This window comes from Haliaeetus albicilla, chromosome 3 (assembly GCF_947461875.1).
Source record: "Haliaeetus albicilla chromosome 3, bHalAlb1.1, whole genome shotgun sequence".
Lineage (NCBI taxonomy): Eukaryota > Metazoa > Chordata > Aves > Accipitriformes > Accipitridae > Haliaeetus > Haliaeetus albicilla.
Window position 1 is genome coordinate 59,668,048 of NC_091485.1, and position 26,097 is coordinate 59,694,144.

The 26,097-nt window shown below is 36.1% G+C and overlaps 1 protein-coding gene across 1 annotated transcript in view; it reads right to left on the reverse strand.

Annotated features, from left to right (window-relative positions):
- The window catches only part of CSMD3 (CUB and Sushi multiple domains 3), a 760,948-nt gene that overhangs the window by 108,519 nt on the left and 626,332 nt on the right, over positions 1-26,097 (reverse strand). The window contains exons 39-45 of the mRNA XM_069779925.1: positions 21,849-21,967; positions 19,128-19,197; positions 17,300-17,416; positions 11,497-11,706; positions 7,101-7,289; positions 3,375-3,552; positions 262-407 (exon numbers count right to left, since the gene is read on the reverse strand). Of these exons, the coding sequence (XP_069636026.1) occupies positions 262-407; positions 3,375-3,552; positions 7,101-7,289; positions 11,497-11,706; positions 17,300-17,416; positions 19,128-19,197; positions 21,849-21,967 (1,029 nt within the window). The remainder of the gene's footprint in view (positions 1-261; positions 408-3,374; positions 3,553-7,100; positions 7,290-11,496; positions 11,707-17,299; positions 17,417-19,127; positions 19,198-21,848; positions 21,968-26,097) is intronic.

Below are 26,097 nucleotides of genomic sequence, written 5' to 3' on the forward strand. Positions count from 1 at the left end.
GCTACCTTCTTTGCTCATGTCTATTCACAGTGCATTCTTTTTTTTGGCCTTACTACCAGTAAATTTAATATCTGGTCAAGAAAATAGCTTGTTTTCATCATTCATATTAGTCTTCCATATGTTTGCGTTACCCTAGTGGTGTTCCGTCATATCAGTAATAGCAAATCTTCTTAAAAAAAGTAATTAAAGTAATTTTTTCATGAGTTTTCTTCCTGCAGTAATCAGTACAGACAGTGAAAATGTGCAATTTGTCACACTTACCATGATAACTAAGTACAAAGAAGCCACTGGTAGTAAAGTCACTGTGGAACTTGATCAGAATCTGATTGGAAGTGCTATAGACGGATTCTAATGCAGTGTTGCCACTAAATTGTCCAATTTGAGGAGAAGTTTGGTCTGGTCCATCCCTAAGACAAACAGATACAAAAAGATTTTTTTACCAAAACCAAATAATTTAATTTCTCCAACCAAATTTTAGTATAATGTAGTAAAATTTCTCTAGATTACTCTGAAAGGCATGAATCTCATAAAATCAGATAGGGCTGAAAGCCTTTTGAAATACTGTATGCGGATTGGAGTATAGCAGGTAGTAGACTCGAGGACAATCAAAATTTATTAGAGAGCAAGATGCTCCATTCAACCACCTTTTGGAAGTAATATTCTTATTTTTAAATAATTGCAGCAAGCTCAAAATTATTCAATTTGTGATCTTACTTCATTTTCCTGCCACTAGCTCTGCTCATATTTACTTATCTATGCTTTAAAAAGTGGCTATCAGAAAATAAACAAACTTAATACTGCTCATCTTGCCCAGTTTTTTGACTTTGGTCATTTCTAGGAAAATTAAGAGATGAATACTATTTAATTTTTAAAAGACGAGTGAATACTGGCTTCATTAAAAATAAAAACAAAATGCTTATACTCCACTGAATACAAGATTTCACTTGAAATCTGCATGTGGGCATTTATAAATGTAGATTTTATTTATAATGATTATCTTAAGGAGGCTACTTTTAGAAATTCTGTAATGTCAGAATTTTTTAACCTAGCTCCCCCCCAATTAAGTGTTATAATTTATAATTTATAGTAAATATGGACACTTAAGAATTCTTTTAAAGTTTGTTTTTATGAGTAGTTTAGAGTTTTCTGAATCAATTTCTTGCTGAGAGAGTTGTGCAGTGCATTTTATATAAATGGTTGTGTCTCTGGCACAGGTAAACATTCATATAAATGTTGGTAGTTTTAACCAAAACTAAGTATGACACACAGTTGATTGATTTCTTAAATCCTTGTTCACATACATTGATTGATATTATTTTGTACTATTTATTATGATTTAGACAATACAGGTACTGCTGGTAAGGTCACTGCTACTTCATTTCAGTAGAAAAATTAAATCAAAGTTAGTACTAAACAATAGTGGAACTGTACAGAGGACAAAATAATGATGCAAGGGCATTGCATTTTCCTACTCGCTTCCTTCCAGATCAGAACTGATGAACATTAAAAGTTTAAATTTTCTAATTGTTATTGGCATAAGATATTTTAACTGAAAATAATTTCAAAATAAAATTATGAGTATTTTTTGTTTTGAAAATTTTCCAGTAATACATTTCACCAAATTCTTGCACATTGCACCTTCCCACACCCTTCTGTTTTATTGGGGAGATAGTATGATTTGAAGAAGCATTTGAATTGTCAAGAATTTTTTTTTTTCCATTTAAAACAGCTATCAAAATTTCTGATCAGTTCCGTGAATAAATAATATCCCAGAAGTGTCATAAGCTATTTAATTATATAGCCATCACGTACATAATACAGTTTATACAGGTATATAAATCATACATAAGTAACGACATGCATGATATATACATTAATAGCATAATAGATGCTTTAATTTCAGAACATTCTCCTAAAAGTGTTGTTAATCTAAATAGGATACAAAACATCTAAAAACAATCAGCAAAGAACACATAATGAAATAAAACTGAGGTTTTACCTTTGTCATGGTATATACAATTACTTCTACTGTAAGAACCAAGTTTGTAACACAACCAGGAGTACAACTGAAAGCACATGAAATCACTTGGTAGAAAAGAAGAGCTGAACAGAAGAAGCACTAGAAATGGACAGTAATGTTCTAGTTTGTGTGGGATGAAATAGAGAAAGGACATCTGTATGCGCACAAAGGTATAATTTAATTCAGGAAAGATTCTAAGTGTCAGCCTAAATTTGATACACAAAACAAGTGGTGAAGAGTTAAAGGGATTCAAAATTATCTGAGTTTTATCAGGGCAATAGTCTGGGTACATACTCTGATCAAATTTTGGTTAGACTTTAAGGCAAAGCAATCAAGTATCTGGGATGCAGGACAAGACAGTATGTAGAACATAAGATGAAAAAAACCCAGAACCTACAGAAATGATCACAAAAGAATGCAGAGAACTGTTTAGGAAAGTAGGAATGAAATCCTGAGTTATATGAATTTACATGAATCCAAATCAGATCTCTGTGCAACAGAAAACATAAAATGAATAATTAATATTCCAAATTGCCTCTCATTACTTTGCACTACTCAGACTACAAGACTACTCTCTCAACATGTGGATTTTCAATCTTCAGATTCAATAATCAGTGGATTATTGTTTTAGGCAAGCTCCTAAAAGGTCTTAGCCACTATTGAAATGTCTAGGAGACACCCCGGTAACAGTTTCAAGATTACTGCAGGAGCTGTTATACTTGGTTACAGCCTCCTGCCTTTACCAACTTCGCAACTAAGCAAAATGGGGGCTTCATCATCTGAAAGATTCATGATAGACATGGATTCAGGTATATAGAGAATATAATTCTCTCTCTATATAGATATATATATATATAAATAGTTTACAGCTATTGTTAGCTCAACTCTTTTTGTCATAGCCAAATACAAATAGAGTCTCTCCTTTTATGTACTGTCAGTTTAAAAGAAGCCAGCCTGGAAGAAATGAAGAAAGTGTTGCTGTAGTTTCTTGTATTAACACTCTAAACATTGTAATACACAGCTGCAACTGCTTATTATCACTCCTTTCTTAAGTATTACTTCTCTTGGTTGTTGATAAGCTGTCATAGCCTACTTCTGAACGCTCTTCTTCATCGAGAAACTGAGGCACACTATTATTGTCTTTGAATTCTTAAGACAAGGACTATGAAACTTCATGTCCAGTGCTATCTAGAGGGAACGGTACATTGGAAAACACAGATTAGTGCAAATCACTCATTTCCCCTAGACAGAACACCAGTGTCAAGGGAGAAATCACAAATACACTCTTTTTAATTCATACTTTGTTGCATTATGTCACATGAAGATTAAATAAATGCCACAAGTGTTTTCTTACCAGACAGTTATGAAATCATATATTGGTTCTGTTTGGAGAACTGTGAAATTGATATAGATTCCATTCCCAGGTGGTACCCTTACAAGCCAGAAGCAGTCTTGAAAGTTTGGATACTCATCAGGGTATCCTGGAGAGTATATGGTGCCATTCATTGCAGTTATATTTCCTCCACAGAGGGCTATAAAAAAGACATTTGTTTTTAAAAAATATTAGAAGCTTCTCACATTCTTCTTAAACCATGTAAAAGCCATACTTTTGAACGTGTTTGGTATGCTATAACTAGATTATGTAAAACCATTGCTGTTTATAGAAAATAGATTTTACTGAGATATTTGCAGAGTCCGAAGTCTATTTTGATATTATTGGTCAAACCTAAAAGAAAAAAAAAGTAATTCTGATGTCAGAAATGCTATCAGAACTGTAACTAAAGTAATATTTAGACACTGGATTAAATTATTCCCTGCATAATTGAAAACCATTTTGTTATGGCTTTGTGTAAACACCAGCTACAAATTAGCAGTGAAACACATTAATTGCTTTCATTTATTGTCACAAGAAGGTATCCAAACAAAATTATCAGGCGAGAGAAGAGATATGCTAAATTGATGCAGGATGTGTGTGGGAAAATTAGAGGGGAATTTGAAAATGAAAATATTGTGTGCAACAGTATGAATAGCAATTTTGCATTTCCTCAGATAAATTATGGTAGACAAAGTAAGAATCCTTCCTGTAATTCTTGTTGAAGTGCACTAATTTTAGACATTATACAGTGCAAGACTGACCATACAGCTTTTGGACTTTCATAACTACTACCTTCAGGAAAACTATTTGTCCAAACTGTACACTTTTCTCCACAGAGGTTTCAGATGCATGTTGAATATGACACCACCCTGTTATTACAGAAGGGAAATTATGTTTTAGAAGCCTAGTTCTGGATAAGTAAGCAAAGCCTAAAATGGTATAATTTGCTTTATTTTGCACACATTCCTCTCCACTCCACCCCAAATGGACATGTAATGGCAACTCAGATTCCCTAAAATATGCTTAAGAACCAGAGAGCAGGTTGTTGGAAATATAGGTTTGACATATAGGAATTATGCATTGTTTGTATTTAGGTAAAGCATGTGTTATGGTTTATACATATACTTTGGTGAGGAGCTGTAGGGTAAGGAGACTTTCATAGTCACACCTCATCCATTCAGACTCAACAGCTGGTATACTGATTGTCTTCAGCTTTTAGCTTCAAAGTCTCAAGGGTTTTTGAACACTGCAGACAGAATTGATTTTGCAGCAGGGTCTTAGGGGAGTGAAGACATGGGCTGATGACTGTCAGACAGTGAGATTTCTCGGAAAAGGAGAGGGAATAGATTCTGAAAGGATGAAAGTGAGGGACATGAGTTAAGAAGGGTCAGAGAGTATTAGATGGTGCTGAGCACAGGTTAGAGGGATTTTAGGTGCATGAGGATGCAAGGAGAAGAGAACAAAAATGTTTAAACAGGAACCCCGTTTAGAGATATTTGATTCAGACTGTCTGCTTCAAGAAGTCTGAGGCATTAACAAACCTCAGTATATACTGCCTTACAATAAAGATATTAAAGCAAATACAAATTTAAAACATACCTACATTTCTGGCACTAGGCGTATACAAAAAAGTCCACTTTATTTTAATGCTTTTGAACACAAGCACTTTATCTCAAATCAAACCAAGTGCAACTAGAAGATACCTAATTATCTTTTTCCTTCAACAATAAAGAAAAAAAATCAAAACCATCAGTAGCATATAAAAATGTCAAAAACTCTTTACTAAAAATACCACAGTAAATAACTGCACAAAACCCCCTGTAATTTAAGAAATTTCTCTGGGAGCTGAGTAACATTGGCAGTAATCAAGCAGCACAGCACATGTTAGATCTCCATTATCAATTAGGTTGATTTTTTTATCTGCATCTTTTCATACCACATGAAGTAGAAACAAAGAACTTCCAGCCACTGTCTGGAACTTCATCAAAAGTGATACTCAGAACAGCAACATACTCTGCACATCTTAGAATTTACTAATTAAATTCTTGGTTCCAATGAGGTAATTCAAAGAAACAGAATCACTAAATTCAGTAAATTATTTGTCTTGATTCTGGGGCACAGAAAATACAGCTAAAACTAAGTAATAGGGAAAAGCTAAGCTGTTTAGCAGTTAAGACATGAACCATTACTATTCCTTCAGGATGCAGAAAATGGGGGTTGAAACTTAATTGTGATGAATTAACTTCTTCCCCTTTCAAAAGACAGTGTAGGTGTCATCCGTCTTTTATATGATAAGGCTTCTCCTTCTGAATTCAGTATCAGATATGTCTTAATTTAGCTACCACATCACCCAGAAATGCCAGTGGCTCACTGACTCCAGAAGGAATTCTGAGTAATGAGGCTTCTAATTTAAGTATCTAAATTTAGGTAGATGATTCACAATATAATGCAAAAATCCAGAAAAGAATGTGGCTTTTTTTTTTTTTTCCCCCAGGCATTCCTCTTCAACTTGCTTGGTATTGAGGATCACATTCTTAATGCCGAGCTTTTACCATTCAATATAGAGGGAAGTTAGGCCTTTAACTCAGGTCCTGAATACCCCTCCTGAAACTGTGGAGGGTCTTCACGGCATATGAAAGTTGGCATCCAACACCTCGTACAGATCTCATCTTTGTGGAAACCCGTGTCTAGACATACAGAGAACTTTACAGTCAATAACTTAATTGCTAACTGCATTTAGATCTTGCGGTCCCAGGAGTGTAGGATTTGGGGATGACAGTTTTGAATATGAAGTATCTTCACTGTGTCTATGTTCTTCCAGGAATCTAACATTGCTGTCTGAATGTTGCCATAATTGTGACAAACCTGGAGGTTCCAAAAGAAAGTGATTATTTCATATGGAAGAAAATTCAGCCCTCAGTTCCACAAACAGATTTTGCGGTGCACAGATATTTCTCAAAGAGATTTCTGTGTTACCAAAACATCCATCTTTGTCTGTTTCAGAGTCTGATAACACTGGATGACTGACCCTCTTTGGCCTGCTGCTTAGGTACAGGTTACTTTCAGCATAGGTAGGGATAAGATAAACACCATTACAGAAACTTCATATACATTCATTCTGTCTCCTTAAAATTTCAGCTATGTACAAGCCACAGTTCCTTGAATCTGCTTACCTTCTGCAAACATATCAGTGTAAAAAAATGTAAAAGGTTAAAAAATATAATTTAAAAAAAATTTCCATTCACAAAAAATATATGTAGCAAGGACTTCACACAGCATTGACCACAGGACAACTGCACTTTATGCCACCTTTGACATTTCTTTCTAACTGATGAGACAGAACATAAGTGGCCAGAGTTGGGGAACTGAATTTTTTATTCTTTTTTCTTGATTAAGTGCAGAGCTTTTACTCCGTAGCACCACCTAGACTAAAAAGCAGCACAGGTCTCTACACTCCAGACCTTAAGCTTAACTTTCCAAAAATAAACGTATTAGCTCAGAGAAGTTTCCAGAGAATTCACATTTCCATGAAATGTTTCAGTATCTCTGCAAAAATATTCATGTGCAAAATTGAATACTTCCTCTGCAAAGACCACAAAATAAAAACAGATGTCTCTATAAATTGAAAAGCTGAAATGATTTCAGTTAATAGTCCTTAGGAAGTCTTACAAATAATGAAGGGTTCATGGGTCACTCAGAACATACCTTCACATCTGGGGAGAGGATGATTCCAGTTACGGCTGATGCCATGAAGACAAGTCAGAGCTGAATTTCCAATTAATGTGTAGCCAGGAAAACACTCAAATGAAATTGTTTGTCCCACAGTAAAGTCATTCCCGATAACAAAACCATTACGAAATGGTCGAGGGTCAGGACAGCTTTGTAACTGATATGCTGAAGTAAATAAATAATAATAATGGGGAAAAAATAAGCAAAATACAAATTCCAATTACTTAAAAAATAAAAGCTTTTCATTAGAATAAAATTAAAAAATCATGGACATCCCGTATGTCTTAAATTCCATCTCAGTGACAGTCAAAATAATTGGTCTTACACCAGGAGAATCACAGTGAAATATTCCCACAGCAATTCTGGAAATATGCATAAAAATTAGTTTCCAATTCCAAACCTCATAAGGAGAACATGATACTACAACCAAAGTTTAAATGATCTTATGTTCTTTACACTTTGATAACAAGTCTCTGTGTGTGTGTGTGTGTGTAAACAAAAAAATACCCAACACCCTACCCTACAGGTTTTTAGAACAGGGTCCATGAAGGCAAAAAATGAGACTAGCCCCTTAATTTTATCTTTTAATTTTAGTAAGTACAGGACTAGTGCACTAGAGAAGAAGAGAGTAGAAAGGAATTTAGACTTTGTGTTTTCTCTGCTTAGATCTTCAAAAAGTTAGGCCACTTCTGTCTCTTTAAGACTACAAATTGCTTCCAAGTGCACCCTAAGTACACCCTAATCAAAATGGATCCTAGCTGCTGACAATGAAAATTAAAAAGACTGCAGAACAGTATCTAAACTAGAAGCATGGGAAAAAACTAACAGGTACAGAAGACTGATGTGATGCCATGACAGGGAGGAGGTTAACAGCCAATGCACCTCTAAAAAAAGTGCAGGAGAATGACAAACAGCAGAATTACAATAAATAGGAAAAGCAAATCAGGTAGCCTACACCGCATGTTGAGTGATGCATACAGTATCAAGGAACAGAACAAGGGCCAAAATAAGAAGCCCTTTCACACCACTATAGGAGCCTAAAACACAGGAGGTAGGATCTAGAATGCTTAAACCAACCAAGAGCCCTGAAGTGAAAGGCATGGCATAGAGCAGCAGGATGCAGTGTTGCCAAGTGACCACCTTTCCAAGACTGAGACGGCAGAGACTTCCAGGTGGGAGAGCAGCACTGTTGTTTACAAATTATATTAAGAGCCATAGAAGAAAAATACTACCGGAAAAAAAGAAGCACTACAGAATACTCATAGATGGAAATTAAACCTCGAGAAATGTAAGTAGTACTGAGCTGCTTCTACAGACGTTTAAACAGGAAAATGATAGTGAACAGGACGTCTTAAGTAAAATTAGAGAACCTACAAATATACAACAGGTAGTAGTAACAGACTACCCAAATATCCACCTTACCAGGATGACTTGAAGAAATAAATTTTGAATGCAGGAAATAACTGTTCCCTAGAACAAGCAGTTGCAAAGCCCACAAGAAAATATGTTATTTTAGATTTGAACAAGCTTGGTACTCAAGCCTTAGTTCGAGAAGTTTTCATGGGAGAGCTGCTCAATAATAGCAGTCATAATGCGGTTTGATTGTACTGGGAGGGAGCAAGTAAAATAAACCTAGCACAGAGATATTCAATTTTCTAGAAAGGAAATTATACAAAAATGAGGTAATGCAGATTAGAATCTGCTAATTGACACTACTTTAAAAGACCAGGTAAAACATGTTCTACACTTCAGAATAAAAAAACACTAAGGTGGTTCAGAAAAATGCCTGTGTGACTTAGTAGGAAGTTAAAGAAGCTGCAATAGGGAAAAGACTGGCATCTAAATAATGGAAGTCTGCCTTTCCAAAAAATCATAAAACATAGCAGGTCAAATTTAAATAGAAAATAAAGAGAGCAAAAATAATTTGAAAAATGTCTTGCAGAAGATGACTCAGCTGATCATAAAAAAATTATTTGACAACATCAGAAGCAAGAAGTCAGCTAGGGAACTGGTGGGACAGTTCATGACAAATGAGAAAAAAGGGACTTTTATGGATTAGGATGCTACAAGAGAAAAACTCAATACCTTCTTTGTATCTATCTTTACTGCTGAAGATGGTGTAGAGATTTTCAAACCAGATGCAGTGCTTGTATTATGCAGGTATAAAGCACTAGATCAACTTGAAGTAAATACAAAAGTACTACACTAAATAGGTAAGACAAAGGACCAGGAGCAGATGGCTTTCACCCAGAATAGCTGCTGAACCAAGATACGTATCATATAATTTCAAGATCTGATCTAGAGGAGTGGTGATTTCCCAATGTAATTCACATCTATCTTTAGAGGGATCCTTGAAATTACAGATCAGTGAGTCTGACTTCTATACATGGTAATATGATACAGCCTATAATAACGAATAACATTACTGACCACATGGCTAAACATGGCTTCTTGGGAAAAAGATTGGGGTTGATATGGACAGATGTTAACAAATATCATGAAGACAGTGGAAAGTCTGAATGCGAAAATGCCATCAAATCGCACATTAATAGAATTAAGTCTAACAACTGTGGATGCTGGAAAACTACAAAAGAAACTAGCTAGGCTTCTGTGCTGCTAAGTAGCATTCCTTTTTGCCATTTGGAAATACCGTACCGAGCTAGATGGAGCTGTTTTCTGATCCAATAGGGGTGTCCTGGTTTCAGCTGGGATAGACTTAATTGTCTTCCTAGTAGCTGGTACAGTGCTATGTTTTTGAGTTAGGGATAAGAAGGATGTTGATAACACACTGATGTTTTCAGTTGTTGCTAAGTAGCATTTAGATTAAGTCAAGGATTTTTCAGCTTCTGATGCCCATCCAGCAAGAAAGCTGGAGGGGCACAAGAAGTTGGGAGGGGACACAGCCAGGGCAGCCGACCCAAACTGGCCAACAGGGTATTCCATACCATGTGATGTCATGCCCAGTATATAAACTGGGGTGGGGAGGAGCGGGGGGATCACCACTCGGGGACTAACTGGGCGTCAGTCAGCGAGTGGTGAGCAATTGCATTGTGCATCACTCGTATATTCTAATTCTTTAATTATTACTATTGTCATTTGATTAGTGTTATCATTATTAGTCTCTTCTTTTCTGTTCTATCAAACCGATCTTATCTCAACCCACAAGTTTTACTTCTTTTCCCAATTTTCTCCCCCATCCCACTGGGTGGAGAGGGAAGTGAGTGAGCAGCTGCGTGGTGCTTAGTTGCTGACTGGGGTTAAACCATGACAAGGGGTTTTCTGTTTTTACATTATTTTTAAGGAAGAGGAGAAATAAACCTGTCTATAATTTTACTTGGTTTTCTCAGAAGAATTAAAAGGCTCTGTAACGAACTATGAATATCAAAGATTTGATAGCAAACAAGTAAGATTTGAAAATAAGCCTCTCACATCTTTTCCAAGAAGATTTGAAACATTGACTTCTTATCACAGAACTGGGAATGAACAAGTCTTTTACTGCTCTCTTAGCAGTAGTTTTTAAAGTTCCCTTACTCCTACAAATTGTATCATATTCCAAATAATAAGTGAATAAAATCTTAGCATCCAATTTAAGTCATAAACTGACTTTTTCTTTAAAAGCTAACACTTTTTACAGTGGATCACTTCCAGAATGTTACATAGAGTTCAAGTCAACTTGGACTTGTTACCTTTGAAAGAATAATAGGAGACTGCTCTAAAGTAAAAACTCTTTAAATCATCCTTCGATGTTATCATGAAAACAGGTATAGTTTAAAATATACATTTGACCTTTTATTGTGAACAGTGATGATCTAGCCCCTTTTAAATGAATCTGCAATTATATAAATAGAATTATGATCTTGCAGTCTTCACCAGCTCAGCATGACCTACTTGGGTACAACAGAACAAGAAGCTTCCAGCGCTATTGCCAACTAGGAAATAAAATCGATTTGGAGATTTCTGAGTTGGCATTATTCTGTACTAGCCTACATGGATCCAGTACTCTAAAAAAATATTTAGTTCTTCCCCTTCCAGAACCCAAGACACAAAAGTGAGATTCCCATATGCTTACAAAGATTAAACAATAGAGATGCTTACTTTGTAAAGCCAGGCAATGTAAATTAATATGCCAACCAAATTCAGATATGGGAAATTATCTGTTTGCCTACATTTGAACTGCTTTTTAAAGAGCATATGCAATTATTTTTCCTTTTTCATCTTAATTTTCTGCATTCTTCTGTTTGATCTTGATGCATAACACTTCGGTTTGCAACACACAAAATCTTTTATTTCATGTTTATCTTTTAGAAATGCCAAAAAAAGAAATAACCTTCAACAGCCACCCTATTCTCACATAAGAATGTCAAAATCTCACCTTGATATACAATATGAAATCCTTGTTTGTTCTGTGAGTAATCGCTGTGAAAGTATAAGCTGGTTTCATGAGTTGTGCTGAACAAAGAGGCTGGTAGCTGAGGGCCACTTAGTCTCCCAATAACAGTGCTAGTTTCTGTAGATCCACTCCTAACTTCTAAATAATCATGTATGGTCTCCGTTGAGAAATTCACAAACTGCAAATGGACACCTGAAAAACATCGTCAGTAAATAAAAGCCACTAGTATCAATACCAGGAAGGAGAATAAAGTATGTACATTTTACACTGTTAATATCAGAAAATAATGTAACTAGTGGAAATGCATGTGTTACGCTCCTTGATGCAGTCCATGGAATTCAGTTTGAAGCATTCTTTCTCCTCATGCATTACTAATTCTGAGAGGCTGGCAAGCTAAGAAATGCTAACACTGAAATACTAACATGATCTAAGGCATTGAACTGTAGTGTATTTTATGCCGCTTTTTGGCAAAGTTTGTTGTTTGTGCATTTAGGGCAAATTTCAGTTCTGAACATTGAATACATTCATTTTAGTTAAAGCTTTCCTGTTTTCAATTGCATAAAATAGTCTCTAGTTCTATTAAAAGAAAACATGCTTTTTGTGCCACACCTAAAAAAATCTAGTGACAGAATTCTACCCCAGAGATAGCTGCATTTCAGTTGCACATAAACTGATTTCTCAGCTTATATATATTAATATATATATATAAAAAATAACGAGGCACAGTAAAAATTTTGCACATAATATGTATCACATATATTGTAAGGGTATGTAGAATGACAGTGTTTGCTCCTTTAAGGGTATCTGGTCAAGGACATTTTTCAATTAAGCAAGGTAAAATAAGAAAAGGAGGAAGATAGAGGGACACCAACCTGAAGGAGGATGTGATGAAAACCAAACCTGGTCAATCACACTAACTGATGAGGTCAAGTGAGAGTGTGAAAATGTTTATTCCAGTGAGGTCATCTGATCAGGGAATTTACATTGGGAAACCAGTGGAAAAGGGGAAAACCAGAAACCAAAATATACAAAGACACAGACCTGACAAAGCAAACGTGGAGCAAATGACAAGAAACAAACCTTGTCAGTCACATTGATGGGCTGTCAAGAAACTACAGGCACAATTTCCAGGAAGATCAACCTGGACTTTGCAACTGATAAGATCGTAAACCAGGGGTATGTCGTACTGGGAGGGGTGCAGGAATTGGTAGACTTATACAAACTCCTGAGGGGACGCGCAGCGGAAAGGGGAGCAGGGAGGAACAAAGATGGAGGTAGACAGAAAAGGGCATGAAAGGGTCTGGTTGCGTGTAAAATGGGGCAGGTCAGTACATTTTTCTGGCTAAGCCCTGTACCTGATCACCAGTCTGTCCTACCATCTCATATCTTATTAAATCTTTTCTCAACTATCTCTCTGTGTAATCTCACTCTCTATCCTGTGTGCATATGTGCTGCAAGGACTAAGTGCCAGCTACCGGTGAGATCCGTACCTGTGAGTAGAATTTGGTGCCAGCTGCTGGAGTCAGACCAGGGTCGTGGGTGCCCCTGGCCTGTAGTGCTAGCTACTGGAGTGAGTGGGCGGGTCTCAGTGCCAGTTACTGGTGAGACCTCTGTGTGTGTGGGAGGGTGAAAATTGGTCCCAGCTACTGGAGTCAGAGCAGGGGTGTGGGCACCCTGCTGCCTGTGGTCAGCTACTGGGGCGAGTTAAAGGCCATAGCTCTCTGGATCTAGGGAGGGTCCTAGCGGGGTTCTGAGCAACCTGATGTAGTTGAAGGTGTCCCTGCTCATTTCAGGGGGGTTGGACTAGATGACCTTTAAAGGTCCCTTCCAACTCAAACTATTCTATGATTCTACAGACCTTGTGCCCAGAATGTCAGCTAAGGGGGGTACCAGTTTGAATGGACTAAGTGCCAGCTACTGGAGTCTGAGCAGCGGTGTTGGTGCCCCTGGCCTGAAGTGAGTGCAAGGGTCTTTAACTTCCAGCCACTGGGGTGGGAATGGTGCGTGTTCTCAAAACCAGTTACTGGGGAGACTAGTGTGAGTGAGGTGAGTAAGGAGCTCAGTGGTGGCAGCTGGAGCGGGATGGTGGGTCACAGCCCATACGCCTGGTGCTGGCTGCTGGGAGGGCAAGTGTCTATATCTTCCCTAGTGCCGGTGTGGGTGCTCATGTGTCATCTGCTAAAAAACTTCAAACTGGACCAGCCAGTGAGTAGGGAACCCTTGAAGCAAGTAAGAGGGCCTGAAATCCAGACAGGGGTGCCAGGCAGACAATCAAGGGATCTGAAAACGTGTGTGTGCTTGTGAACCTGGAGAGTGTTTTGTGTGTGCCTGCACTAGTGACCTTCTTTCTCCGCCAGCCCAAGCAGAGGAGGGGACTTGGCTGCCTATGCTTGTGTTTTATTTGAGTCCTGTATGTAGGTGCTGTTGAAGACAGCACCTCCTGTTGGCAGTCTGAGTGACCATCCAGGTCAGTGTGTGTGTCTGTGCTCAGCTTCATTACTGTTTGAATCTGCACATGGGAAAGTGGCCGCCATGTCCCTCAGCCTGGGCAGAGACCTTATGTCCCTGGGCACCAGGCTGGGCTCCAGTGGCTGGGCAGGAGGGTCCTGGGCTGGAGTGGCTGGAGGAGGTGGCTGCATGCCTTACATCCCTTAACATACATATTATTTTTGAGTCAAAAAAATGTAAATTATATCATCTAGCCATCATTCATCAGTACCTCTCCCACTAAACATGCAGTTCATACACATACTCCATCATATGATGATCTTGCCAACAGAAATTTCTGATTATTTAATTCAGTAAGGAACAGGAAGGTAGCTTACTATCCATTAGCAAGTCCCTCTCCTAACCAGATGATGTATTACAATGATTATATGGCAGGACAAGAAGAAAATGCTCAGCAGCTGAGTGGTTATAGGAGTCTTTAAACATTTTCCTGTTCATACATATTTTTATATAAGTTAAAACAGAGTAGAATTTGTATTTTATCTGGAGTTAGTGCAACTATGGAATGATAATGGAGTATCTTCATTAAGAAGATGACTGAGTCCCACCGGTGTTTCTGGCAAAGACAATCAACATGATTTCATATAAAATTGAAAGGAAAAGATATCATGTCAGATTAATTATTGAAAAGTCATGAATAATTTTGTAACTCCTAAACTGTAATAGCTAAATAGTGTTTGCCACAGTCTTTTAGAGCTTTCTCCCCAGATACCATGTAAAGTTTATGAATGGTTTTCTGAAGCATGTAACATTTCATACACTACAGGAAAAAAGGTTGGTGCATAATTAAATTACTGTTACCTTGATAATTTCTGTCTCTCTTTACCTGAAGATAGTCTATATGTCAAAAGAAAGTTTCTGCTTTAAGTGTCATTCTTTGACTTTGCCAGCCTCCCAGGTATTTCCTACACAGAGAATCCAGTTATATCCAAACTTTGCTCTTTCTCTATCCATGACATTTGTAGGCTTGGCCTTTTATTTGATTCTGTGAACCAAACACTTGTCCAAAGGTTAAGCTGTCATTAATAACTGCCAACTCACGCTGTGTAATTTTTTTCTCTTTCACCCACTTCGTTCGATACAAAACCAGCTCTAATATATTTTTGCCCATCCTTCTGCTCTCTGTATTCTACTGCCTTTCACTATGAGTTCCTGAACCATATCAGTCTTCCAAAGTATTAATCCTTTGGTCAGCCTGTAGCACCTGGTCTGTCTCAGACTTCTGCTTGTTAGACTGGCTTTTTCTATGGCTTTTCACAGTTTGGACATCCCTCATGAATGAGTATTTCATATATTTATATAATATCTAACCATTAATCTCATAAAGAATAGCAACAAACCATGTAAAGCAACCTTGTACGTTGATTGAAATTAACATTGTGTCATTGGTTTAGATTACACCATTAGCTAACATAAAGTGGAAAAGCTTATGATCTGTAAATTTTAACCAGGAAAAAATCTTGTTAGAAGTACTTAAACAAGTGAAAGCCCATAGGAAGTTCCCATGATGGTGTTTCTGAGATTTTCTGTTTACTACTCAGAAGAGTTAGATGTATGTACCTCCACTGGACTAGAACCACAGCATCGCTAAAACCAGTTTTAGCCATCAATTTTTCAATGTCATTTTTTTCATTTTTACAATGAACTTATACTTTAATTTCCAATTAAATTTTAATCATATCCTGTTTAGAAATGGTTGAAAATGTCGAGCACATTTCAATCTGTGCAATTTTAGTATAGAAAAGGGAGCATTTAGTTTTCCTGTACATGAACTGGAAAACTAGCATGGATCTGCATGGGATCTGAAGATTCTAGACAGCATTATGACTCATGACAAAACATTAGAAGCTGTCATGTCAAGCTGTCTAAAATTCATGTAATGGCAGAATTAAAGTATCAATGCTACTTCTGTAAAATGCTAATACAGAAAAATAAATTATTGACTTGAATATTGTGACTTGAACAAAATGCAAACAATTAGGTTCTATATGGAAATCCCTATCCTGACATAATGTACTTCCCACAGATAGAGTCTGTTAAGTCAATGTTACTGAATGTCTAATATTACTCAGTTTAAACAAACCATGCACAACAACTGTCTTTCCTTTAAATGATAGGTGAACCAGGATCCCGAGACTTATAATCAAAAAGATCATAGAAGTGATTTTAAAAAGAAGAGAGAAAGAATCTGGACAGATGCAGAAGGGAAAACTACTTGGGATGTCACATTGAGTTACTGTGGAAGACGCAGAAATTCTGTATCATCAAGTAAAGTTGACAGAAGATGGCAAGTATAAAATAGAAAACAGTAAGGCGTGTCTGAAAAAACAGCTTGCCATTCAACCAGTATATAAAGAAAAAAAGTCCAAGCACATGTGCTCCTACAAAAGTGCCACAAGTATAAAAAATTAGATAGCACAACTGTATTGGCCAACTTTGAATAAAGATTTTGCAATGATAGATATATAAGATCCACCGAAAGTTGCTCAAGGGGTTAGCTAGTGTAACTGAAATGCTGATATTACTTATGCAAAATCATAGTGAATGCGAGAAGCTCTGGTGACCAGAAAAAGTCTGAAGATATATCCACTTTTAAGACAAGAAAGAGGACCTGGGCAATGGCAGTTGCAGGTTCACTGCAGTCCATGGAAAGATTATGGAACTTGGCTAATTGGAGGCAATTTCCAAACACATAAAAGATAAAAAGGGACTCAGGAGTAGTCAACATGGATTTACTAACAGAAAATCAACACTGATCAAGCATTATTTCCTTCTATGATTAAACTGAAAAAGGGAGAACTGTGGATATAATGGACTCTCACTCTGCTATGACTTTTGACTCAAGTCTTCTATAGTGTTCTCATCTGGAAGTTGAACATATATGAACTTGATAAATGGAGAGGAAGTAGGTTAAAAATTAATGGAACTTCAAGGCTCCAAGAGTGATAACGAGTCATTCAACGTCCATTTGCTAGCCACTAACAAATACAATACTCTGTGGGTTGATATGGGTGCTTATACTATTCAATGTCTTCATGAGACACCTGGATAAAGAGGATGTATCTTTATCAGAAAATTGTACTGTATGTTAAAAGAAAAACCAAGAACCTTGTAGCTTTTCTATTCTAGATCTTTCTTTTAAGATTTGATAACTTCTTTAAATGAATTATAATTCTTTTTTTTGCCAGAATAAATATTCACACTATTTTAAAATCTATGTTCAGTTTTTTGAATCCATAAAAAAACCAACAAATTTAATCCACGAAAGAACACATACCAAAACCAATAGGCAGTTTTATTGTCCATGTGCAATCCAAACTGCTAGGGTAGTTGCCAGGAAACCCAGGGCTGAGGATCACGCCGCTGAAGTCCGACATGCCACCACCACATTGTGCTGAAAAAAAACGCAAAGACATTTTTCAGAGGAGTAGAATGAGCTAAAAAATTAATCCAGAACATTGAACATCCTTCCAACATTAATAATGTAATAACTAGGCTTATGTTTCAAAAAATACACAAACTTTCCTTTACCACTAAATACCTGTAATAAAGTAATTTATAGGTGGGTGCTTTAAACACATGTATCTATTCTGAATGGAGTAGTCTTTAATTTGGGGGACACATGCACCTGAAAAGAGAACAGATGTTTACTCTGCACTCTGTCTGTGTGAACCACCTTTATGAACAGGCAAGCGGCACACATCAGCTCATAGCAACATTGGCACAATTCCACGTTAGTTTGTAAAGGAGCATCTGAATAATATAAGATAATAATCTATTTTTAAAAGATTCTGTACTCAAAGAATTTCAAGAGGTCTTTTAAAAACTGCATTTGTATCCTGCTGTTCTAAAAACAAGGTACAATAAACAGATTTAGGAAATGTACACAAACACATATTTCCAGAAATTTAACTATATCTGTATTTGAACTTAATTTTAATTTTTTTCAGGCATGACATCAGTGAATAAAGTAACTTACACTTCAATATTAGATTTGAAGATGTTAATTATGGTAAATAAAATTATGTTTAACAGTTTTGTCCAATTAACAGTTGCTACATCCTTTGAAAGACAATTAAAAATCATTACTTGCAAAAAAGAAGGGAAAAAAAGGAAAATAAACCCCCCTAAAATTTCAGCACAGCATCTTTGCCTTCAGATTTTACCATAGAGCAGTGCAATTATCATATCAGATTTCCTATACATATGTTAATGCATAATGATGGAAACTGAAGACTAACTCCTGAAAAAATTCTTACAACTATCTGCATCTTGTTGAATATTTATAAATTCTAAGCTGAGGGAGCTCAGTACCTCACAGGAGGTTTTTAAGACCTCACAGGATTAAGAACAGGATTATGTGAATCAGCTCAAGAGGATATATAATCTGTCTTGAAGAAAAGCCAAGTACAAAATCTTTAATGAGATCTGTAGTATCCTACTTTCCATACATTCAAGATTACAAATACAGATAATTTTTACTGTTAGGGAACCCAAACAAAAAAGCATTTTTATTTGGTGAAAGAGAATGCAAATAGAAGGAGTTTTACATCCCTCACATTTATTCACCATATAAAGAGAATATATTTAAATGCACTTCAGATGTTTCATTTGGGCCTCTGGCAGGATTCCAGTGCTTCTTCCAATAATATTAATATGATCATGTATATAGTGTAATTTGAAAAAATAATGTATCTTCTTAAATTGGGGAGACATGCCTTATGTTGAACTTATTAAAGATGAAAATGTAATGCTATTTCTATTTAGCGTTTTCTATAATAGTCATCACTCTGCTGTGGAAATGATTCATAAATAACTATGTTTGCAAGGGTCTCTGGAGGTCTCATCACTGATAGCGAATAGATGATAGATTCTGACTAGAACATATTTCATCCTTTCTTCTGTTGACTGGACATTTCAGAAAAGCTTTGCCAAAAAAGTGCCAAGTATACTTTGAAAATCTTCAGCTTCATTTGACCATTTTCACTTTTAATTAAGTTCTTCTAGTTCTCCCTGTTGTTTCCCCTATATGTAGCTCTTATTTTTGAGTTCTCTGGCTTTCTCATTCTGTCATATTTAAGAAAGCTTATGTATGCAGAACATACCTAAACATATTGGAATCGGATAATTCCATCTTCTTACTGGTCCGGGCATACAGGTGATATGTGAATGTCCCTAAAATGACACAATATTTGCTAATTAATATAACGAAAAATATACAATATATGGCACATCATTAGTATCTCAACAAAAATAATTTATAATTTAAAACATCATCAAAATATATAAAACCAACAAGGTATAACATTTATATTGTACACTGTGAATTGTATCATACCTTCAATATGAGCAGACTGTAATCTTAACTATGTGACTGTTAGCCCACTTGAGAATTGTGTCTATGCCCTTAATGTTATTTCTAACAGTATAACAGTATCTAGCTGAATTCTATAATACCAGCTTTAGTATAAACCAAGGGTCTAGAAACTAAAGGTCTAATTGAAGCAATGTTTACATAGTATTGATTTGCATAATTTGTGGAACATGATAAAAAGATACAAACTACACACATTATACAGTACTGACTTTACATCTTAAATTCATAATACCTATTCTAAATGCAGTCTTTACCCTCACCCCTGAAACAGTTGCTTAAGTTGGCAAAAGCTGAGATATTTAAGGAATCTCTTTACAACATGTGTCCCTTTACAACAGATGAAGTGTTATGATTTCAAGGCAATCTGTTACAGCTAAGTTCCAAGACCCACCAGTGACCTTCTGTGTTGTTCATCAGCCTCATGTAATTCTAATTGTCTTCCAGAGACAGCAAATGAAAATGAAAAATCTTAGCAGAAAACTCTGCTTGGGATTTCATACAAAATCATATAGTATACACTTTAAGATTAACCTAGTAGAAAAAATGCAATAGCTTTTAGCCTGTTTGTTCAACCTTCATATGAAGAAAAAAGTTAGGTTTTCATGTTAAATCTCCTTATCAATTCTGAGCCTGTAGCATTCGAGAGAACCAAGTATCTCTAAATCATTCAGGGTAACTGTGAATAGTTTATTCATCAATCTGCAACCCATTCTTTTTCTCTCCTAGAAGAAAAATAAACACACTTTCTCCATAGTGCGAGTAGGCATATCTGCTCATTGCTAGGAGAAAAAAAACCAAGGAACTAGCCAAGTCATAATGTGTAAGCCAGAAAAACAATATGGAGGGAAGAGGTTTTACACGTGTGTTTGCACAGTCCATGCTCTAATGTTCTTTATATTTTCTTCATTTCAGCTATTTACTGTGGCTTGTCTGCTCATATATTTGTATTTAAGTATCAAATTAAAACAAAGAAGAAAAATATAATTGACAGGCTGTTCTCAAGAATGACTAGCCAAAATCAAGCAACATAAGAAGTAAACTTCAACAGTCATTGTCAGAGCTGCAATCACAGAACATTTCAGTTATTCTTGAAATGCCAGAAAGCTGCAGACATGCATAGGAACTCTGTGTTGAAGGGGAAACTGAGATACAGGTCACAAATCCAAATGGCAGCTGAGATCTGGAAGCAGACAAGTTTATTTAGTTTCTATCACAGTACATAAACTGCAGCTTTTCAAAAAATATTCTTTAGTCCAAAAAAGTAATTATTTTTTTTTTTCTTTGATGTAGTACATATGACCCCACTATTTTGGTCTTCACAGAATTATGTAAAATAAGTGTTTGAAATTATTACCGGTTTTAAAACTTCACTTCAATTAGTTAGTCTGACACTCATCAACATGTGTTACAGGCCAGACTGATGTTAATGAAGAAAGAAAGGCAGGTAAGCATCCTTTTGCTATTTTACTCCAAAGATATCAATAACTCCAGTAGCAGTTAATCATGTTGTGCTCTATACTAAACATTTTTTCCCTTTAAAACTTTTCTTTTTACTCTGCATAGGTAATGTGACTGTTTTCTCTTTTTATGCTCTCAAAGACCTAGATAAAGTGGAGACTGTAGAGTCCACAGAGTCACAAATGAGGAAAATATTTTTTGTAAAAAAAACCCTAAAATTTTAATATAAAAAATAATTTTTATAGCTGTTGAAAATAGTAACCTATCAGTTGGAACCTTAGTCCTTTTGGGGAGTGTCTCAAGTGGAAACAATATTCAGTTTTGAGTTTGGTTCTACAGTGTAACTGTACAAATTTTTGAAAATATTTTTCAAGATCTTTCCTGTAGGCAGACAGATTCTTACTGGCTATATATGCTAAGTACCCAAAGAGGCAAATTAGTCACAGTTTACAATCACTTCATTGCCCCTAGTTACACCTTTTGCTAATGCAACAGCATAGTAAATTTTCTTGGCAAGAATACACCCGTATTTGAAAACCTTTTTGGATGCCCCCCCCCAAAATTACTGAAAGAAAATAACTGGCACTATCTGATTCACTGAGAAAAACAATTTCCTTTCCCTTTGTTTGTTGTTACTCCCCCTCTTCAGTTACTTTCTTTTTCCTCCTGTACATAGAGAACTATTGATTATTGCTCATCAAGTGTTTTAACTTAATTTGCCAACACTGCATAGCTCAGCCATGAATACCAAAGATGCCATCAATAACAACCTATAATCACTAATGCAGAGGAAGCACAGAGCCATACACTTCTCATAGAATATTTGGATAGTTGCTAATTTAATATTTGGCAGAAAAGCCTACCAGTCCTGCAAGCTTATCACGTATCTGCAACTCCTGAAGAGTTCAGTGTCCATTTCATATTGACAGACTCAGACATAACCATGTTAAAGAACTAAAAGGCACCATTTGACATTGGAAGCTTGGCTCACCTGAAGAGAATAACCCTGATCACACTGGAAGGACACCACATCTCCAACCATGTATCTGTCTCCAATTTTGATCCCGTTGCTTGGGGTCTGTGGTTCAGGGCAAGAGTCCAAACCTATAGCTGTGAAAAATTTAGAAGTTTAGGCATTCTAAGGAGAATAAAATCTGGTTTTAGATTCACATAGAACTTCTGTGTACACTGTACATAGGCACGCTGTATTGATATGTTTTAGGAAGCTCTTGTGTACCAGGAGTTTGTCTGTGGACAAGCAAGTGGCATATTATTTTGGAACAACTGTTATGTAAGGAGAAAAACTTTTCCTGAGAAAAGGAAAAGGAAAGAAATAGTCAGGGTGGCAACAAACACTTGCCAACAATCTGAAGTCTAAACTCAAAGTCTCCTCTAAATTTTCCACTGTCTCCTGGCTCAGACTCATTCATTTCTACCCCCAGCCTCACTCCTAACTATAACCTACCTAATTCAAACTGGGAGCACCTCCACTTTCCTTTCCCAGTATCTTCCCTCCTATGTTCCAGGGGATGCTGGCCAATACCACACCAAATACAAAACACAGTAAAAACAGTGCAAAGTGTAACTGCTCACCTGCATTCATTCCTTCACAGGCCTGACTCTACTCTTCCATTCACGTACACACACACACACAGAGTAAATATTTACATCAAATTTTACCTAATCTGCTATTTTCAATAAAGTAGCTATAGAGTTATAACTCTAATAGTTCAAATTTCTGGCTGCAACAGAAGCTAGTTTGCCAAGGGACCGTATACTTTTTTTGTGGTCATCAAAAAGAGAAATAAATAAATTCTTCTTCATTGTCTCTACCCAGGAAGATCCAGGAATATAAGAATATGTGTAACATTAAGTATAAGCAGCTTGGTTACTCTCTTTGCCTACTGAAAGAATTACACCCTAACTAGTTGTGAAGCTAGGACTGTTAAGCAACTAAACATCAGTACACAGGGTAATAGGGAAATGTAGTGGGATTCAATAATGGCCCTATTTCAATATATTATCAACCTCTGCATGTTTAAAAACTTACTAATGTAACTGGTCACTTCATGTAAAATTTCATTAAGTAAAAATTATTTGAAGACTCTTACAATGGTGTATTTTTATACTACATGAAAGCTGAAAGCTAATGTAAATTCTAAAGAATTTATAAAGTACGCACATTATTTTTTCTCTATAAGGCATGTTTTGTACACCAATAATAGTTTTCACTACCAGAATTATACAATAACACTCTATTGTAAAATGAGGGGAAAAAAAAAAAAAAAGTCAGGCATTTAGAAAGTAGATATTAAACTGATAATCTAGTTTGTCATTCCTGTTCTTAAAAATGTATTGCACACATGAAATTTTATATAAAATTATATTAAAAAACCCCACTGTTTGAACTAAAATCATTGGAATCTACATTTTATTCATACAAATAAAACTCAGGACCATGACAATATAAACTTCCTGCTATGAAACATAATTCAATCCTAAATTGGAAAAAAATCCTTAAAGCACTTGCAGTCCTTATTTTCTCTGCTGAGAACAGTACTGAAGGGAAAAACCATATTTTTTTACTGCATGTATCTGTTAATAGGAATCAGAAATAACTGATACAGATCCACAAACCAAGCAGTTGTACTCATTACTTTTGGTCACTGTTAACTTTATGATTTTTTTATTATTATTAATTTACATTTTGGTACTAAGGAACTTACACAATTTATCAACAAGATGTTTTCCATGATATTCAATTCTGGCTTGCATCACTTGGTGCAGAAAGGAATGTTGCTACTTTGAAAAAGTTAGTATTTATTTCAGGGCTTTCCACTGCAGGTTCACTGAAGAGGATGTAATGTTCCTCTGTATATGACAATAATACTTTTGTGTATATTGATAACATACTAACTGATCCCATAATGATCCCGTATTTGCCATGTACAAAATGATGCAAGCAAGTATTCTGCAACCTATTTATACATAACAGATTATTTTATCTTTCAAATTCTTATTTTCTGTTCTCAAAATACATACTAATAGAACATCAAAGAATCTATTTTGAAAATGGCCGATAGGCTCAGATCCACTTTCTACATTTCAGAGTTCTAGACTGTGATCCAGCTCATGTACAAAGTACAAATGCAAAAAAAGCAGTACTTGGCTTACACAGATGAGTGTTTGTAATCTATTTTGAACAGTCAAAGAAAGAGTTAGTAGTTTTCAGTTTCCAATTACTGAACCTTCAGCTGAAATGCAAAACCTAACTATGTGAATACTCAGGCCATGCAAAGTGAGATGAAATAATTTTAATGCCTTTCTCGGAGTAGGTATCTTAGCAGCTCAAACCAGATCACAAGTATTCATCCTATTGTGTTCTCACTTCAATTAATAAAATAAAGTTTAGAAAAAAGCACAGTTTGAATGCCTACAATGTCTTTCAACAAACTGAAGCATAGAAGGGTTTGCCGCCTTCCTAGCTGAGGGCTATGTCATGGTTTAACAAGGCAGGCAGCTAACCACCACACAGCCATTCTCTCCATTGGGGCTGGGGGGGGGAATGTGAAGGAGAAAGGCAGAGTGAACGAGCAGGGGAAAGTGTCCTGCCTTGTTTCCCCCACAGACTGGCTCTCCAGGGAGAAAAGGTAAATAGTGTAATTATTTATAGTTTCCGAGAGATGGCTCCTGAAGTACAGAGATGACAGCAATGCTGAGTACGGATACCAGATTAGTCTCGCGGCTAGCAATTTTATCATATCATAAGCCAGAGTTACACAGTACATCAAAACAATAACCTTAACCCAGTCCCAGAGGTGATAAACAGCACAACAGGGAACGTATACAGATAACGCAGCTCTGAGAACAAGTTGCAGCAACTCTGAGAGCAAATAAATCAACATTGTGACCAGCGACTATTAAACCAATATAACGAATGCTTATAACAAATTTGTTTAAACACGCTCTGGTCAAATCTGTTGTTATCTCAACCCTTTGTGCCCCACATTGAGTGCAAAAAAGGACTGTCGTGGTTTAACGTGGCAGGCAGCTAAGCACCATGCAGCCGCTTACTCACACCCCACCGTGGGATGGGGGAGAGAATCAGAAAAGAAGTAAAATTCATGGGTTGAGATAAAGACAGTTTAATAGGACAGAAAAGGAAGGGAAAATAATAATAATAATAATAATAATAATAATATAATTATAATAATAATTGTAATACTAGAATATACAAGTGATGCAGAATGCAATTGCTCATCCCTGCTGACCGATGCCCAGCCAGTTCCCAAGAAGTGGCCCCTGGCAAACTATTCCCCTAGTTTATATACTGAGCATGACATCATACGGTATGGAATATCCCTTTGGTCAGTTGGGGTCAGCTGTCCTGGCTGTGTCTCTTCACAAATTCTTGTGCCCCCCAGCCTACTCACTGGCAGGATGGTATGAGGAGCTGAAGAGTCCTTGACCACTCCTTAGCAGCAACTAAAACATAGCAGCACTATAGCAGCTACTAGGAAGAAAATTAACACTATGCCAGATGAAACCAGGACAGGCTACTTCAGAACTTGTGTCTCTATAGTGTCATGATAGTTATTCAGGTGAAATCATAAATGTATTCATAAACTGCACTCTGTTCATTATTGACTCATTTGTGGTGCATGAATAGTTCCTTGAACCACATTATACTACTACCTCAGTATAATGTCTTAGATTTTAAACTTTCACGACCAGTGGCATTAGAAAGAAAAGAGATTTTAACATAGGCATACATGAAAACATACTTTCAGTATCTTCTAATTTTTAGATGAGATGAATTGTATATAAAGTAAAAGAAGCTATTTGATGCTGTCTCGCCCTTCTCCAACAGCTCCTATGGCTCTAAATACAAAAACATACCAATAAAATTTTGGATATTGCACTCTGGGACTACACAAGACTTAAAGGAATAGCCCATTTTATTTTTAAAAGTTATTATTGTAATTTTATGGAAATGTTCTAGTATTTATGTGAGACTTATACATTATACAATTTAAATACATAGATTTCTAGGGATTTTATTTTAGAATGAAAATTAGTGTGTCATATTTTTTACTAATTTTAAATAGATACTGAGTATTATGGAAATTATGATGAGACAATCTGAGAAACTCAACTAATCTCAAAGAATATTACCACTACTTACACAGAACAATCAATTACCTAATTAGCAAAACTTTAGATAGAGAAAATGAGGACTA